General features: G+C 37.6%; 1 protein-coding gene across 2 annotated transcripts in view; it reads left to right on the forward strand.

The window, feature by feature from the left end:
- Positions 1–20,158, forward strand: part of LOC122815359 (solute carrier organic anion transporter family member 1A2-like) — a 420,483-nt gene that overhangs the window by 202,131 nt on the left and 198,194 nt on the right. For both annotated transcript variants that reach the window (XM_044087813.1, XM_044087814.1), the window contains 2 exons: positions 5,984–6,235; positions 8,764–8,928. In XM_044087813.1, coding sequence (XP_043943748.1) covers positions 5,984–6,235; positions 8,764–8,928 — 417 coding nt within the window. The remainder of the gene's footprint in view (positions 1–5,983; positions 6,236–8,763; positions 8,929–20,158) is intronic.

The raw sequence follows: 20,158 nt of genomic DNA on the forward strand, positions 1-20,158 counted from the left end.
CAGGGACCTAAACCTCAGCACAAAAATAAATAGGACATGCTGGAGGGACAGATTCATTTCCCAGAGGCTCCCCTCACTCTGGAATAGAATCCCAATTCATGTTAGACATAGCTGCTCACTGACCCTCTTCAAGCGAAATTTGGACGCGTGGATGGGAAATTGCAAATTCACCCCTGGGATCTCTCCTGTGTCCCTGCTAGACAGAGGCACAGTAAACTAATCTTAAAAGGGTACCTTCTGCGACCTACTTTACAGAGGCACAGTAGGCTAATCTAATAGGGAGGCAGAAGCCAAATACACTCTGGCTAGGCTTATAAATTCCCTAAGGCAGATGGCCTAGTATCTACCTATGAAACTATGAACCTATGAACAGTAGGGGAAGTTACCTGTTGTCCTGGCCAATTTTCCCTTTACTAGTATAAATACTACGTCGGTTCTCCCCTGAAAAGGGGTTACTAGCCTAGTGAAGTTAACCTGGTCAACAAAGGATAACTAAGCATAAAAACTAACTAAATAAATCCTGGATGGATTTATATTAGGGAATATGACTTTTTAATGCAACTTACCAGTCTAAAGAACTGGGAGGAATGCATATCCTCAAGACAGCAAACAAACTAGGTTTACAGAATTCTGAGGCACTTTATAGATCTCTAATAGCAATGAGATAAAATATTAGTCTTTTATACTCCGTTTCTTTATCAAGAACCACCATCATTAAATTTTATGTTCCCCAGTTGATGAATGTAGAATCTTTGACTGATAGACTCATATTTCTTTGCTATACCTTCACAGACATCACCATTAAGACAACCTTTGTGTATTATGCATTTTACCGCATCATTAAAGGAGTTTATGTTTAATTCCGAAACCATACTGTGCAATCAAAGAGCCATTGTTACTCTACAAGTTCTCACTTTTTTCTCCACTATTTTCATCAGTAACTAAACAAGGAGATAATGTATGATTATTGGTCTGTAGTTATCCATTTGTTACTTAGGGGAAAACATCATCTTCTTTAGAAATGAGAAACAAAATAAAATTTTCCATGAACCTTTAACAGAGAGTTTAAAATTGATGATATAGATCAGAGACCTTGGCTACTTCATCTCTAGGTATATAAAATAACACCAAATGCATGTATCAGATCTATAGCTTTCAATGTTCAGCATAGAGACAAATATATTTTTAAGCTTATTTTACTGCAACCTAAATAAAAATGATAACCAGAGTCAGGATTTATAAACTAAAGGCAGGGGGTCTAAAACTCAAATAATTGTGCTCATGCTGTATGATGATTAACAAACTTGGGCAAGGGCTACAATCTCCAAGACAAAAAGAAATGCAGGCAGTGTAGCTAGAAAATTAGTTGTTGCTTCTTCATCTAAAATTATGCTGGCTTGAGGGTGCTTGAGGTCCATGGCCCGTGATTTTGAGATCTTTGACTTAAGGCATTTAAAAAAAAATCACACATGGGAAATCTCATTATGAAACTGATCTTTTTCTCAGCAACCTCTAGAGTTGAAGAGATTAGACCTTTAGGTTTTACAATAATTATGATATCTCATTTTATATATATATATATATATATATATATATATATATATATATATATATATATGTATAGCTTTCAAAGAATTTGTTTATTTCCTTTAAGTTATTTATTTAGGTTTATCAACCAGGATATCTGGGCAGTTATTGTCCAAGAAAGAAGCAAAGTTCCAAAAAGTTCATAGATGTAATGATTCTGTTATACAAAAATACCATAGTTACAGATGGTAACACAGATTTCATTCATAAGATGACAAAGTTACAATTTAGTAGCAGTAGCTTAACATCATGCAATACATTACAACATCATACAATGACTCTGGCATCATGTGCAATTACTGTAGACAGGTAACCATTTGTAATTGCAGGACCCTCTACAGCAATTCCTGAAACATAGAGACTGAATGCCAGAAAGTTCAGACTTGCATATACTAAGTCCGAGATAACATTTCTTGGAATACTCTCTTTTTTCAGAGGTATGATGATCTCAGAGTTGGTATATATAAATTTGGGAGGGTATCAATCGGTTGATTGAGTTTTCAGAAAAGCAAAATTCATATGGTTGAGACCATATGATTGAATTTTTGAAAACCTGAAGCTTTTCAATGGAGATTGTGATACAGTGCAGATTGGTAAATTTACCCTTTTTCTTACTGTAGTGTGATCTTGGAGTTGGTATATATACTTTGCAGGGGTGTGGGGTGCAGGGGGGCCTGCTCTCCTGCAAAAACATAAAAAGGTAGACTTCTGTGTTTTTTTGTGTTTTTTTTTAATGTTCGAGTTTTTAGAAACTTGATCATATGATCTTGACCATATGAATTTTGAGTTTCTGAAAACTCAGTCATCTGGCACAGATCCATTTTGGGGGTGTGGGGGGGGGGCTTGACCTCCACCCCCCCCCACAAAAAAGTTTTAAGCAGAAGAGTGATTTTAGAGATTTTTTTCTTCACCTGTGTTTTTGGTCTTTTTGTTGGCTTTTCTGCGCTCAGCATTTTGAGTGTCGACTTTTCAATAAAGACCCCTGTAGTCATCTACTCACAGAAAGAAGCAAAGTTCAAAAATGTTCATACATGTAATGATTCTGTTATACAAAAATACCATAGTTACAGATGGCAACACAGATTTCATTCATTAGACGACACAGTTAAAATTTAGTAGGAGTGACTTAATGTTATGCAATACATTGCAACATTATACAATGACTCTGGCATCGTGTGCAATTACTGTAGACAGGTAACTGTTTGTAATGTCAGGACCCACTACAGCGATTCCTGAAACATAGAGACTGAATGCCAGAAAGTTCAGACTTGCATATACTAAGTCCGAGATAACATTTCTTGGAATATAACCTTTTCTTAGAGGTATGGTGATCTCAGTGTTGGTATATATAAATTTGGGAGGGTCTCTATCAGTTGACTGAGTTTTTAGAAACTCAAAATTCATATGGTTGAGACCATATGATCGAATTTTTGAAAACCTGAAGCTTTTCAATGGAGATCATGATACAGTGTGGATTGGTAAATTTACCCTTTTCCTCACTGTAATGTGATCTCGGAGTTAGTATATATAATTTGCAGAGCTGTGGGGTGCAGGGGGGCTTGCTCTCCTGCAAAAACATAAAAAAGGTAGACTTTTGTTTTTTTTGTGTTTTTTTTTTTAATGTTTGAGTTTTTGGAAACTTGATCGTTTGATGTTGACCATATGAATTTTCAGTTTCTGAAAACTCAGTTATTCTGCACAGATCCATTTTGGGGGTGTAGGGGGGGGGCTTGCCCTCCCCCCACAAAAAGAAGTTTTAAGCAGAAGAGTGATTTTCGAGATTTTTTTTTTGCACCTGCGTTTTTGGTGTTTTTGTTGGCTTTTCTGCACTAAGCATTTAGAGTGTCGACTTTTCAATAAGGAGCCTTGTAGCCATCTACTCACAGATTATGGTTAACAATGTACAAAGTTTTAACTTTGGGGATGTTTATTTATACCACTAAACAGACTGAGTGAGTAATATTTTATAAGATACTCATATTGTATCATCATAAATGACATCGTTGTAAAGCTGTTAAACGTGAATAATGGAAAATGAGGTAAATGATATAGGACAGACCTTCTTTTATATCTTAATATTGCTGGTTAATTTCGGATCACAGAAGGTTGGAAGTCAAGTCATGCTGTGATACTGTTGTCACTACAAGGGCAGAATGAGTAGCAGTTATCACCACAAGAGACTTGTTATTGTCTGATCTCAATGTAGTTTAGGGCTGAACAGTCTATGATGTCCTGAATTGGGCATTGTGTATACTCTGCAGATTGCCTTAGAAAGACGAAATCCTCATTACTGAACTACTGCAAGATAAAATCCATCCAATCATGCTCAAAAAGTTTGGAAAATAAAATGGGATGAAACTGTATAGGTAAAGAAATGTACAGTTGGGAAAAATTGACAGCAAGGAGACCTGCAAGAAGGAGAGATGAGTGAGTGGTTTGTAATATTATAGTATAAGTGCATTGCACTGGCATGTGTTATAACAGATGTGGATGTCAACAATAGAAAGCAAGATAGTGTTAATATCTCAGAGCCAGGGTATTTTATAATGAAAAACTAGCTAGTGATTAAGATGTTCAGAATCCTGGGTTTAAACATATAAATTTTTTGAACAGGTTTGTGATTGTATGTTAAAAAAGTGAATAGCAAGGAACAAAAACAGAACCTTAGTGGGATCTGTGGTGAGCTTTTAATATCTTATTGAGTAATGTGCATGTATATGCATGTCTATGTATATTTGAGTGTATGTATCTATCAAATTAAGGGTATATAAATATGTGAGCTACCATAGAAGCCTCCATAGTACAATACAGATGATGGCATTCTCACATGCTCTATACAAAGTCTTCTGCTACTCCAAGAGATAACCCAGGACTCCTTTTCCTCAGTTGAGGTCTGGCTAGATGACTGCCAATTTTTTTAAATGATAAAAAACAAAGTATTTCTGTTTTTACCAAAATCGCTGTTAGAATGGAAATGATTCTTCAACATCACATTAGCAAATAATACCATAATTGAAATAGTTTCCAGCACAAAGCTTCTTGGTGTCCTAATTGACAATAACCTAAAATGCTATCAACACAACACTCAAGCCATCAAAAAAACTCACCAAAAGCTGGCCTTCCTCTACAGAAACAAATCCTTTCTCAATGACTGCTCTGGGAATTCTTTTGCAACATCTTAGATTCTCCCTTCACTTCTCTATGCCGCACTTATCCTAACTAATCATCACTCCACCTAAAAAATAAACTAGAGGTTTGCTAAAGTAAAATAGCTAAGTTGGCATTCAATTTATCAAACTATTCAGACCCTAAAGCACTGTGAAGATTATCAGGGAATATTTATATGTACAGGAGCTTGAACTACCTAATTTACTTATCTACTACCAGCTGCTTATCGCCCACCAAATAATACACTAACCCCACACCTGCTGACCACTGCAAAACATCCTCAAACACTACTTTCCTCCTAGGAATCTCTGCTCACAGAGTAAATATCTCCTGACCATGACCAAGTCTCATAACAGTGCAAGTGGCTCACTGTATTCAACTTATGTTAGTAAGCATTGGAACTCTATCCCACCCATTCCAGAACTATGTTATATTGTGGAAAATAACTGTTGGTTTTGGAGCAAGGGAGTTATAATGTGAATTAGTGGTGCTCAGTATTATTTCCTTGCTAATGCTGCTAATTGTGTCTTTATGTTTACAAGTTTGTGTATGCGCACCAGCAGTGATTCACTGTGAAGGCAGTATTGCATTGTCTCTGCTGTTGTGTAACTGCGTTTGTTTGCCTTTCAGCTTTTCCCGGTTAGGGGTCGCCACAGCGGAACTCCGGTCCGCTAATGATTGGCAGTAGATTTTCAGGAACGCTGAGGTGCCAACTCGACGTCCAACCTTCAATGAAGGCACGCCCTTACGCATGTCTTTCGAATGCCAACCAACCGCGGGGAGGACATGCAGACTTCATACAGAAGACACTCCCCGCACTGCAGCCGAGAATAGAATGGGAGAACCTCTTGCTGTGAGGCAACAATGCTACCGCTGCACCATCGTGGCAGCATCTGTTGTATAACTGTGTAGTTAGTATATTTATGTTAGAGAGGTACAGGGGTGGTGAAGATTTTGGAGATATATTTAGTGTATGTGACATTTTCAGTAAAATGAGTTTCAGTGCTTTGTGGTTTAGATCAAATATTCCACTTTTTTTGTATCAAATCGTATATATATATATATATATATATATATATATATATATATACACACACACACACACACACACACACACACACACACACACACACACACATATATTTATTTTTCCATTGGATGAAATCATACATTCCAAAATGGCAAATTAAATATAGACAACTAATGTTTGACTCTTTCTATTTTACAGACGACCTATCTATTGGGCTTCAGGATATTCGCTGGGTAGGTGCATGGTGGCTTGGTTTTTTGGTAGTTGGTGCCGTGCATTTCTTCACAGCTATTCCATTCTTATTCTTACCTAAATCTTTACCAAAGGAAGGAGAAGGAAGCCAAGACATTGTCAGAAAATCTGAAGCATCAACATCTGTTTGTGAGTTAAATCCAGATGTAAATATCATGCCAGCAGAACATGAGGCAACAATATCTGAGATTATCAAAGGCAAGTTTTAAACTATAATGAGACCTTCACTTATTGCGGTTTCATAACAACTATCCTGATATATGACTGAAATAGTCGACAGTTGGTTTCATGTGTTTTGTTTACTATTAAATATGATGCAGAACAGAATGAGTAGTCAAACAAAAATATTGCCTTGATTCTATTTGACCTGCCCAGGTTAAATCTACAAATATAGCAAATGAAAATGTATTACATAATACTGGTCTGAAACTAGGGCAGTAACATTATGTGGCAGTTGGCATTGCTGTCATGTAGTTCTTGGCTCTCTGGTTGTTTGTTCGATAGATGACGTGCCTTCTGCATGGAGTTTGCATGTAAGTTTCTTTCTGTTTCCTTACAGGCTTTTGCTGGAGTATCTGCTGTAAAAAGGCCCTGTTCCTGCTGTGTGGTCCAATCAGATTCATTGACACATTAGCCACAATGAATAAAGGCTTCATTATCAGCTAATTTGCATGTCTCTAAATCACTAACTACTCTGAGTGCTTATCAGCAGTTTCTGCTGCAAGTAACTCTGCATCTTATTAGCAGAACCCCCCCCCCCATTCACTCTCCCACATACACACACACACACACACACACACACACACACACACACACACACACACACACACACACACAATAACTGTCCCTGTGTTGTCAGAATGTCCCCAATATTTGCTTTTTCCTGCCTTGGTAAATCACAAATGATTACTGTTGATTTTCATTTTGTGATTATTAGCACGTTTGGTCATTTTGATTTTTCGGTAAGTATATATTTGAAAAGCTGTTATTGATTTCCTCTGGTTCAAGGCTTATGCAGTTCAATACATCAACATTGATTTCTGCAAATGAATTTTATTTAAAAGATACATTTATTTGACACCTATGAGCTTTCATGTGTTCCATATACATAACGACATATGCTTAATGGGCTTGCGTACACAGCACCCGAAAATGAGTATGTTTTCTTCTTTTTTTGTCATTTCTTTTTTTCGCCTCTGACATTACTTACTAAGCTAGTTGTGCCACCTTACTATCATATAGCAATAAATTAACCCACTACATCTGAGTGACGCCTCCAGGTGCATCTGCAGTTAACTCCTACTGATGCCTCCAGGCATCAAATATTGCCTGTTCATATTTGCATCAATAATTCCAAAACCTTGCTATGTACAAGATTTTGTAAAGATTTCATCTTAAAGTTTACACAATAGCAAACTCAAATGCATTAATATCTGATCTCTGTCTAGTGCAGTTAAATAGATATTAACTGTTGCTTTTATTATATGAATTTATATAGCTATAATTTTCACTTTTTTCTAAATATCTCAGCAATCAAGTAACACAGGCAGAACACCCTAGCCTTATATGAAAGCTCTCAGCAAAATGAATAAGATGCTGCTGACAGTATGTGTGTAACTTGAGTGGTTGCTGAGATATTTTAAGTTGTTTACAAAATATTACAAAAGTAGTAGTGTGTTTACTGTGGCTTAGAAAATTTGTTGTAAGACCTATAACCTAAAGAATAGTACCACTGTAAAAAGAGTGTGCTGAAGAGTTTGCCATTTATACTTCTTTCATAACCCCTATGGTTCCAGACATATGAACATTATTTTGAAATGTGAGGACATCATTTGATTCTGTCAAAAGGCTTAGGCTCTGCCCATTGGAAGTTACACTGGAAACTTCCTGAGCGCCATTGGAGTGAAGGAATTAACTTCTCAACTGCCTCTCTAACACATCCCTATGTTTCTCATCTACTCATTTTATTATCACTTAATGTCACACTCATCCCTTTCTTCCATCCTTGATTTGACTAACATAAACTGCCAACCCATCTACCTTGTGTTCATTTGTCATGTCAGTGTCTAGTGCTTGCACACAACAATGCAGCACTCATCTTATACTGCTACATAATTACTAGACAATATTTCATCCCACTTCTTTAGTTTTATTTCAGTTGGACTATACCACCTCCGTGACTGCCTAATGTGGTTGTTTTGTGCTCTGACACTTCTCCACTTTTATATTTTTAACTTTTTCTTTACCTTTTAACTTTTAAATTTGTAATTGCATTGACTTCATTTGATTGGACTTAGTGGTTGTTTAATGTAATTGTGCTATGCACTCCCATATTAACTTTTGTATTTTAACTTTAGTATTGGCAATTATACTCATCAATATTAATAGTAACTGGAACTTTTCTCACTGAGACTTTGCTGAAAAGGTATGATTAGCCCAGATGGACAATCCTGGTTTCTACAAATAAATAATCATCTAACTAGCTATTGTACAGTAAAATGTACATTTATAGAAAACTTATCCAGCATAAAGAATGTTTGTATTGTTAACAAAGTTCTAAAATAAACGTTTAACTACAAGGGGATTTGAAAGAAGTCTTGTTTTGAATTCTTAATGATAAAATATGTATTATTAGTTTGCATCTTTTGTATTAATTTCAATATTTGTTTATTTTGCAGATATCCCTCTATCTTTTGTGTATTAATTTCATTTTTTTTACATTTCAGATTTCCTTCCATCCTTAAAGAGACTTATGGGCAATAGTCTTTATGTTCTTTATCTTGTTATCACTGTTTTAAAGTTCAATGCCTTTGTTGGAATGATAACATACATGCCAAAGTACATGGAACAGCAATATGGAGGATCTGTTTCAAAAGTGAATTTCTTAATTGGTAAGTATCCACATAGTTACTCATCTTTTTTGATGTTTAATATTTCACGAGTAAAATATTTCAAGCCAATTATTAAAACACTGAAATTAAAAAAAAAACTACATATCTTTAATTTTGATTATAATCTGGATGATTAGGTTACATGTCATATTTTAAGATGGAACTTGCTGAAACATACAATAACACAAAAATGTACTGTGAAACTCCAGTGCACTGAAACTCAATGTATATAGCATAGGACAGATGTATATGTGGGATGCTACTTTTGTTTAGTAAATTAATTTAGTTGAGTAAGTGAAATGAACAAATCCTTATAGAGCTTTTTTAGCTACTCGGAAAATTTAAAGATGCCAGTCAAACAATGGATTTTAAGAAGAAAACATGAGTATCCAGAGAAGCCCCATATGGAGATAAGTACAGTTAACTCCAAACAAAACAGCCAGTTAGACTACTGCTCAACAAATAAGATTTTCTCGAGCCTCAACTCCATGAAACTCAGTTCCCTGACAATGCCATCATTCCCTCTGAAAAGCATTATTGAGGAATAGTGCAGTCACTAAGTGCCATTTCCAGGTGTTTACCCCCTTCCCCTCTTACAGTGTGACTATGGAGTTGAATATATAATTTAAGGGGGTGTGCAAGGGGCTTGTCCCCTGCAAAAAACACTGAAAACAGTGTTTTTGTGCAGTTCTTTTTGACAGGTTGCATTTCAGGGAGTGGCAACTCACTGAATTTGTGTACATCTACCTGCAGTGGATGCCTAACAACTGTGTCAAAGGTTTTTATGGCTGCTGTGTTATCTTATAATCTGCTTTAATAGTCTAGATGACAGAGTACTCAGCTTAAATTTTGCCATTTATTAAAACAATTATTAATATTAACAAAAATAAAATAAAAATAGAGCTGAAGCATTTCCAATATTCAACTTGTGTGGGTGGACACACAAAATGGCTTCAAAACAGATAATTAAATTATGATCCCAAACATGGTATTATTTTATTGAAGTTTAAATGCCTTACTTGCCAAATGAATATAACTAATTGAAAACAAGTTATAGTCTTAGTTATTATTATGGAAATGTAATATTATAAATTTATATTTATTCTGGTTCAGTTTGGGCACTGGAACAGATGGACTGGTCATCTTGGCACCCTTTTCCTTAATAATGACACTAATTACAAACTCAGACTCCTCCCCCTGTCCCATAACCCCTTGCTGCAATGAGATATACCAGATCATATTCTGCTATTGTAGCTTCAACATCTCCCTCTACTAGCTCCACACTTTGGGGATAATTGTCTACTTTTTCAGATAAGTACAATTCTTTTGTCTTTTTTCTTTAAGGGAATATTATCTAGTCTTAAGACTTTCTTCTCTCATTGCATTTTATTCAGTTGTCTTTAACCTTTCCCCTCGTAATCCCTCCCCACCCCTTGTAAACATAAAACAAATTCTGCCTCTTATCTATCTATCTATCTATCTATCTATCTATCTATCTATCTATCTATCTTATATCTCTCTCTCTATCTACTTCTTTTCTCACTGGTTTTAGTGAACACTGTAGTTTTTGATTATAAACACATTATTGTCATTTTTGTTGTGGTCAGTGAATAGTAATTTTTCTTGTTTGTGATCAGGCCTAGACATGGAGAAAGAGCCCAAGTCTGGATTTAAAAATGCAAAAAGTATGGTCACAAACTACCTTCTCAAGACTCTCATGATTTGTGTGTGAGTTATGTCTAGTTAGTCATCTGGATAGTGATTGTGTTATTTGTAAATATGTCAGTTCATATACACTTTTGGATAGAAAGAATAAAGTTGTTTTGAGAGGACTTAAATGTTCCAAGTTGGCTATGGGTGAAAAAGAAAGGAACTCGTACAAAAAAGCCAAACTTGAAAAGAAGACAGAAAAATGTAAAACTGACCAGGATGTTTCCATTTTGGAGAAGATCTCCAATTAAGGTGCACAGGCTCTCATCCTATTCACCTCATTTAGGGATGTTGACAGTTTATCCACCTGCCTAAGATTCTACTCCTACAAGACATGGACCACCGGGCACATCTGATTCAGCACCCAGAAGAAGAACATATAGCTTCTTTTCCAAAAAAGAATCATCTAGATTTCCTTCCTCCTGCTCAGCTTATATGCTACTGGTCCTTCATGAGTCTTACGCAGATTAGAAATGCATGATCTCAATCTTCATGAAGGCCCAGGTTTAATATGGTGTCATCTTGGCTCCCTCTGTTTATAGGGTGATTCAAGATTTACTTATCCCTGCATTTTCTTCAGTTGCTCCTCCAGTCCCTGTTTTAGCACTGTCAGTGGTGTAACTGATTAGAATTCCTATGACTGTTCCCTTATCAGTGGATGATGCTGCTTCATTGGCATCAATGCCTCATTGCCAGTGATTGCTTTAAAGATGACCATAGTATAAATGCTGGGGGGACACTAGGTCTAAGGGGTCAAGCTTTGATCATTTGATACTGGCCCTGACATTGAAATTACTGGAACTGTTGTCAGCATGAGTTAATTGGCATTCGACCCCTTAGTGCCAAAACAGACAGAGTTTGGCTCTGGGATTGCTGATGCTTGGGCATACTGTTCTTGCAACAGTTAAAGTGCTGAAACATTTGACTCTAAGCATTTCATGCTGAGATATCTTAGTTGACTTGTCAACACAGAAGAGACTGTTTCAGAGTTCTCTGCAGGATCAGGCACCAGGACAGTCAGTTACACCTTAGACATTCTTGAATATGTTCATAGGACACTTCAGATATTCATCAATGATGTTGCCTATAGATAGGGGTTTTCATAAGCCTATTATGCAGAAATCTGGGTGCCTTCTTCTAAGGAGAGTACTGATGACTGTCCTCCAACCCAGGCAGAGGCAGAACAAGAGGAAGCACCTTGACTCTCCATCAGAGTCTTCCTCCTCAGATGCTAATATCAATGAAGGTGAGGCTTCACCTAAATCTCCTACTGAAGATACCACTTTTGGAAAGATTTTTAGAAATGATGTAACAGAGGGGATCCTGACCTGTTAGCCCCACCTCCCCAGAGGAAAAGATTTTACAGGAGGCTTTAAGACCTTGTCCTCAGCAGCTCGAGTAATGCCATCACCAGACAAGTTGGTTGATTTGGTGTACAGCAAAGTTTGAAAAGACAATACTATAGCTGGGTCCATTTCCAGGAAACCTGAGAGTGCAGTAGACCCCCAAGTACAGGCAGCACTGGAGTAAAGGATCTCTTGTTGACTCTATTGCCACCAAGAGGGACATCCTGAAGAATGCCCGGGCTTTCCATCCTTAAAATATGGAGTCTAGGATGATGTATAGGCTCGGCAAGTGAATATATGCATCTATTTCATTGTCTATCAGGCCTCTGAACTACATGGCACATATGACAATAATTCAGTGGCATCTTGTGCAAAAACCTGTGAATACACAGAAACCACTAGCTACAGGTGATGTGATGACCCAACTCAAAATCCAAGTGGCTACCATTTCATTCATATCTTCATTCACCATGTGTCTGATCTGTGATAATGCTGATGCTGTTGCCTGAGCTTCACTTGACTGACTGCAGGCCACTTCAAGGTGGCATTCATCAATGCTTTTTGTGATGGAACTTCCTTATTTGGGCAGAAAGTGAGAGCAATAGAGAGATAGAGAGAGAGAGAGAGAGAGAGAGAGAGAGAGAGAGAGAGAGAGAGAGAGACCGAGAGACAGAGAGAGACAGAGACCGAGAGAGAGAGAGAGAGAGAGAGAGAGACAGAGAGAGAGACTGAGAGAGAGAGAGAGAGACCGAGAGAGAGAGAGAGACAGAGAGAGAGAGAGAGAGAGAGAGAGAGAGAGAGAGAGAGAGAGAGAGAGAGAGAGAGAGAGAGAGAGAGAGAGAGAGAGATATGCTGCTGCAGTGTAAGCAGGATGACAAAACATTCGCTGCTGTTGGGGTAAGGTTTTCTGCACCCAGAGTTCCTGCCAGAAAAATCAAATGGGTGCAAAGATTTTATGGTTTTGGAAATCCTAGCAGCTGCAGAATTAACAGCAGTATTACAGAAGTCCCTGCTGAAGAGAGGAATTCTAGTCTAGCCCCTGCCCCTTGCCAGCAGAGGGTAGCACTTCAAGAAGTAAAAGCAACAAGAAAGGGCTATCCAAGAGACTCCACCAGACCAGAGAAGGCCTGCATTCCACTCCAGGTTCTTCTTGGCACTCAAAGATTCAGGAACTCAGGCCTATTTTTGACTTACGTCAATTAAACAAGTATGTGAAGAATACTTTGTTCTGAATGGTCATGGAACAGTCAATACTGTTGTGTTTTCATGCAGGCAACTAAATGTGCTCTTTTGACCTTTAAACGGCTTATCTACACATCATGGTAGTAAAATCATCTCAGATTTTCCTTTGCTTCCAGGTGGGAACCAGTCATTATCAGTTTGGAGCTCTGCCCTTTTGACTCTCGACTGTCCTGGGTGTTTACTAAATACATGGCTGGAGTTGCACTCACATACAATTTCTCAGATTGAGCATATTACCTTACCTAGATGACTGCATCACAGAGGCTTCTATTGTAGAGTAATTTCTTTTGGCATGACTGTATTTACTGTGCTTATCCCTGGGGATCATAAACTCGAAGAAGTCTCTACTAAAACCAACACAGTCTAAATTTTTTATCTCCTGTAGCCACAGGAAGCTGTTGAAGACTGGGGGGATGGAGGGTGAGAGGGGCACTTAGTGATCTAAAAATGGCAATTTTTTAAAACTATTTACTACCACAACATAGGTTCACTTGGAGGACATTCACTTGGAGGACATTTTAAGCTTAGCCAATTTCCCTTTTGGTGCTTGAATTAACATTTCCTGATTGGTCTTACCTATCCCATGGCTGATAATTGTATATTAGCCCTAGTGAGAATAAATGTGATCATACTATAGATAATTTGAGGGGGCCTATGTAAGGGATGCAGCATTTAGGAACTGCCTCTATCCATTAGTGGCATGAGGGGCAATCCTGGAGTACATTTTCTATTACCCATCCTTAGATCCAAGTTGCATTTGAATGTGTACAGGGATGAGCTTTGTTTTACTTGAATGGATAGTCTGTTCTGGAACAGTGGTAGCCTCTGTGATATATATCCATCTCTCCACGACATTCAGTTTAGATACATGGACTGAGTATTTCTGATGCCATTTGACTTGATGATGTTCAGTAGGTCCATCTGTATTAGGTCAGAGGATGCCTTGTATGCCAGACATGTCACCTCTAAGCACTGTGTAGGATACTGAGTATAGTGATAAATCTTTGAGGTGGTCCATGCAAGACCTATTGTTTAGGACTTGTATCCATTTAGTAAGGTATCTCTGTGGGTATTCCAATTGTTGCATGGGTCTGGACAGATAAATGCCAAAGTGGGAATTATACAAAATGACTGACCTAATGAGGGCTTTGTAAAGGGGTACAATGACATCTCTAGATCTAGTCAAAATCAATTTGTTTATAAGCTGTGCAGTATAGAAAGTCTTTCTTATGACTCTGGGCACATGTTGGTCAAAAGTTAGGTCACTGTACACACAAGTTCCCAAATGCCAAACAACTGGGTCAGTTCTCAGGGGGCATTGTAAATTTGGCAGTTCCCTGGAGTAGACGACTTCCCAAAGGATACTATAATTTATTTCTTGGAGTTTAGTTTCAATTTGTGATTCTGGCACCAGTTATTGTTTGGGACAAACTGTCCTGCATGATGGCTAAGTCATTCGGGGATTCAATAACTGCTCCTAGCTTGCAGTCATCTCAAATTTTGTTGGCCAAAGCCCTTTAATATTTCCTTATACTTTATTGATGTATATGCCAAACAGAAAAAGTCTCAACAATGAACCCCAGGGTGTTTTGATCTCCTGCATTCTGTGAGCAAGCATACATGTATGCATTCTTTGATTCACCTTCCTGATTCTATTAACCTGATTGTATTCAATTATATTCCTTGTATAATATAGCACCATTTTTTAGAATGTGTTTTAAATTTGTAGTTTGGAACAGTCTTCTAGTAAGCAACAAAACAAAATATATGAACCAATAATGACAAAACTACCCATTTCAGAAAATTTCAACCATAAAAGGCCACTCAAACTTCTGTCATTACAATCCACCAATATCAGTAAATATGCAAAATCTCTGCAGAAGTAATTTAAATAATTCCACATTAAAGGGATCTGTAACTAATGAAGAGGTTGCTGCTAGCAAACAACTTTATATTTCATTGTTTCATCTACAAATAAAGTGTATGTTGCCTTCGAAGAATAAATTGCCTATGCTACATTAAAAAAATGATAAGCTAGTAATTTTGCAATGGAAAATGGATGGCAAACTGATAACAGAAACATAGTTACTAGGTAACTCCTCCAAAGGAGGACAGTCATAGGACTGCAGCATCCACTCCCTTTAAAATTCAACACAGTACAGTATCAGTGATTCATCTGCATACGGTGGGAGTAGAACCCACAGCCTCCTGCATCAAAAGCAAGCATACTAGCTGTTGTGCTACTAACAATGCAAACAGATTAGCATAAGTAACACAAACTTCTCTCCCCCTGAAGTTCTCAGCTCCTTGTAAAATCCATTTGACACTGAACTAAATCTCTCAGCTTCGTAGCACAAGACATCTGGAAAAAGCCAAAATTTATTTGGGAGGGGGGCAAAGGCCCAAAACCAGGGACACATTTTAAATATTGCTTGTACAATCTTAGAAATTTACTAAAATAAAGTGTTTTGTGTTACCATATGTTTCCTGGAAGATAAGAAGACTGAAACTTAAAGGACTATCATTATTTAGTGAATTCAGTTCTCATTGATTTGCCAGAAAACCACAAATTTTAAGAGGAACAGACTAAAAGTATAAGACAAATATTCTATGAAAATCTGGACAGTTGAGAACTATGGACTCAACTCCCTGAATCACAAGTTGTGGTATAGGTAGAGAATTCAGGCTCTTGTTTGAGCCTGAGTAACACTTACCACCAGGTATACCTAACTAGGGCATTTCACACATACACACACACACACACACACACACACACACACACACACACACACACACACACACACACACACACACACACTCGGGAGCAGCATAACTCCTGCATAACTCCTGCAAATAAAATAACAAAACTCTCCTTACTGGAATGACTCTGACTCAGCATAACTCCTGTAACACAGAGCAATAAGAGAACAAGAACAGCTAGTTTAGTTAGTTTAACTTCCGTGCATGAATCCACATTAACTTGAAAACTCCACTTCATTAATTTTTTCCGACAGGTCTTGCAGCTGTAAAGGGGGGGGGGCTCCCTCACCCCCTGGCTTTATAGTTCTGGCACCCATGTGCAGACACAGTCACTCAGGAAATGATTTTACCCACAGAGAGGGTCATCTCTATTGTGAATAAGGTATCAAGCCTCTCCCAGAACAAAGATCAAAATGCTGGGCCTCATATCAAGCTTGCCACAGAACAAAGATCAAAATGTTGGGCCTCATGTCTGTGTCAATCCAAACTGCTTTCTTTGCCAGACTGTATATGAGGATTCTACAATGGTCACTAAGAACACAGAGGGATCAAGCATTACAATCCATGATAGACATAATTAGACTTAACAAAGCATACAGATAGAGTATTTTGTGGTGGAGAAACAGTCACAATATCTCAATGGCACACCCTCTGTTCATCCTTCTGTTCATCCCTTCCCAACAGCCGTAGTGACAATGAACACATCCATTCCTGGGTGGAGCAAGTATCAAAATAGGATGGTGCAGGGAAAAGGGACACAACTAGAGGCCAGATTGCACATCAGTGTACTTGAGATGAAAGCACTCCACCTAGTACAGCAAGCATTCCAGGACTTGCTCCACCAAGGAGCTATTACCATACTCACTGACAACATTACATCAATCAACAAGGGTGACAAAATCTTACCTGTTTGCACAGAAGCTGTGAGGGTAGGAGAATGTGCCTTAACATCACTCGCCTTTCTTCTAGCAATGCACATACTAGAGTCATCGAGCGTGACTGCGGACAGGTAGAGCAGACAAATTCTACACTCACACAAATGGTCTCTCAGCAAGAAGTCAGCACTGAACATATTCTGAAGGTGGGGAAGACCCTGATGGGATCTATCCTTCATACCTGAAAAGCTCACACAAATGGTCTCTCAGCAAGAAGCCATCACTGAACGTATTCTGAAGGTGGGCAAGACACTATTTGGATCTATACATCATACTTGAAAAGCTGAGTTGGTCTCCTTTTGAACCCACCAGTTCCACTGAATTGAAATATTTTAGTTGGATGACTGGTCTTCTGGTAGCCATTACTTCTACAAGAAGGGTTTCTAAACATTAGGACTTATTAAATTACCCATATTTGATTTTTTTTTCATCCAGACACAGTGACACTCAGAACTAATCCTTCCTTCATGCCACAAGTACCTACTCAGACTGGGTCTATATTAGATTGTTGAAGTTTTAATACTTCGAATAACTAAAGATCGAACTTTAGTGATCGAAGTCTTAAAACTTTGAATTACTATAAAAATATTTTTAAAACACAAAAAGTAAAACCTAAAGGCTGTGCCCCCCCGCACTCCCCCACTACTTAAATATACCAACTCCGATATCACACTTCAGTGCAATACAGTGCAGAAATGAAAGATTTCCATTTCATACACTGTAGCACGATCTCAGAGTTGGTATATTTAAAGAGCGGGGGGTGTGGGGGGCACAGAGGGACTTGCCCCCTGCTTACACCCTTTTGTTTGTTTGTTTTTTTTTTTTGTTTTAAAAATAGTTTTATAACAATTCAAAGTTTTAAGATTTCGATCTTTAGTGATTCGAAGTATTAAAACTTCCACAATCTAATATAGACCCCTCAGACCAGTCTGAATCAGTCCATTTACTTGCCAGTATTTTGTCCTATATATGCAAGCGAAGGAGAGTATCGCTTGCCCTGTCTGGATGTCCACAGACAACTTCATTTTTATCCTTTGTTAAAAAAGGACAAAAAGTGGGAAAAGATCATTCTTTTCAAATGATTATGGGATTGCTTTTATTTTTGTCAGATTTCTGGAAAGTGATTGACATCTACACCCAATGTGCATTCTGTAAGGGCTCAGGTTACATAGGTTCATTTGAGGTCATTAGGCTAGTTAGCCTAGCCATCAACTGCCTTTCCCCAAAATGTACCTTGTAGGACAATACAGCACCTGCTATATGATCACCCCTGCATAGATTCACAAAACATTACAGTTTGAACACCCTTTATAGGTCTTATGCTTCCAATGGATCCATCATTTTCAAAGGTTTGCAGGCTTCGGCCACCCAGTGTTGGCATGAGGTTCTCTCCAACTCTTCCGGTATTTGGACAAAACTAGAATTAATATGGAAGTTATGTAGTTACCATAACAATAGATTTATCTGGTCTTTGTCTGGGCATTGGAAAAACCCACTCACCTTTCCCCAGTCCTGAACTTTTCCAGAGGAATGTGCAGAAATCCTTGAGATATTATCCCTTCCCAAGGTTTCTAGTAAAATATGCTTCTTATGTGATTCCTTGTAACCTTAGCTCTTTTTGTTGTGAATAAGAATATAGCTAGTTCTTTCTTATACTTGATTTGGATTATCTCCTAGTAGCAGGGTTTTATGGAACAGGGGAGGAAACTGAGCTTGTGAGGAGTGTTGTTCAGATAAAGGGCACCAAGTTCAAGAACTCCAATATCCAGGCAGAGAAGAGGTAAAACTATCATTTTGGTATGCATATAATTTACATTTTGCTGATGTCCAGCACATCATATTTTGTAATTTTTATATATATATATATATATATATATATATATATATATATATAGATATATATATGTTGCAAGGGATGAGACTTCACTAAACGATCCAAGTATGTGCCATGCAATCAAGTCTGTCCACTTACTAGGAGCAACAAACTGAGATTCAAGATTTTTATAAATGAACTATTTACTGGAAAAGTGTAAACTTTATCATACCAATATTTTAAACTTAATGCTGACATTAATTGTGCTCTGCCATTCTTGAGACGTACTCCTTTCAATCTTCTTTCTCTGCTTCTGATGCTGGAAATATTTACAGATACACAAACTTAATGTAAACACTAAGCGTATAGTAGTATGGATATTTATAATCCAGTTATAATAGATTAAAATCTAATGCAACAGAAATTCTAGTTATTATAATAGGAGCACATTGCAAGGGAAAACATGATCAGTATGACACAATTTAGCAGTAAAATAATAAAAAAATGTTAATTCTATTGCTATAGGATTCAGCAAAATAATGAGCTGAGCATCCCTATGCCCACAAGGGTCTCTATTAGTTCATCGAAAGACATCTCCATCAAACACCTCTCCATTGATACAAAACCATAAAAATTCACTTCCACGATTCACGGAATTTTGCTCAGGACAATGAAACAATTGTCCCATAGCACAACAAAACACACAATGCACTAAATCAAACCCATCCAAGTGGAAGGCATTGCTCCAAACACCCTAACTATATAGAGCAACTCAGAGATCGCACTACAGTGGGGAAAAGGGAAAAGTTGTGGAGTTGGCCAACTACTTCCTTATCCTGGCAAAAATTCTGTGAATCGCGGAAGTCAATTTCGATGGTTTGGTGTTGATGGAGAGGTGTTCGATGGGGATGTCTTTTGATGAACTAATATAGACCAGCCCACAGCATGGCCAAGCCTGATTTAATGGTAAATAATAGTAGAATTGTAATATGTATAACACACTGACTATTCTCCAAAATAAGGAAAAAGTAATGTTACACCCAAGTTTTGATTTATGAACCTACCTAAAAAAAAGCTTTCTGTGCATGAGACACTATGATTACACTTCAAAATCTGTGAAAAGACAGGCTTATTAAGCACCTTTTTGACATTACAAAGGTACTGAGCAAGCTTTTGTTCAGTATCCCTCACAACTATTAATATCTAGTTTTAACTCACGCTAGAGTACTAACAGTGGTCGGCGGGCAACACAGAACTTTCTTAAAAAGAAAACCCATACCAAAACTACATGCAACACAAGAAACATTCCCAAATTAAAAGTTAACCACTCTGGCTTATATGCATATAAAGCACCACAAAACTCCAGCCAAATGACAAGTAAAATTGAAAAAAAATGTTATTGAAACACTGACAAAAGAAGCAAA

This window comes from Protopterus annectens, chromosome 11.part0, assembly GCF_019279795.1.
Source record: "Protopterus annectens isolate FY-2018-M chromosome 11.part0, PAN1.0, whole genome shotgun sequence".
NCBI classification, from domain to species: Eukaryota; Metazoa; Chordata; order Ceratodontiformes; family Protopteridae; genus Protopterus; species Protopterus annectens.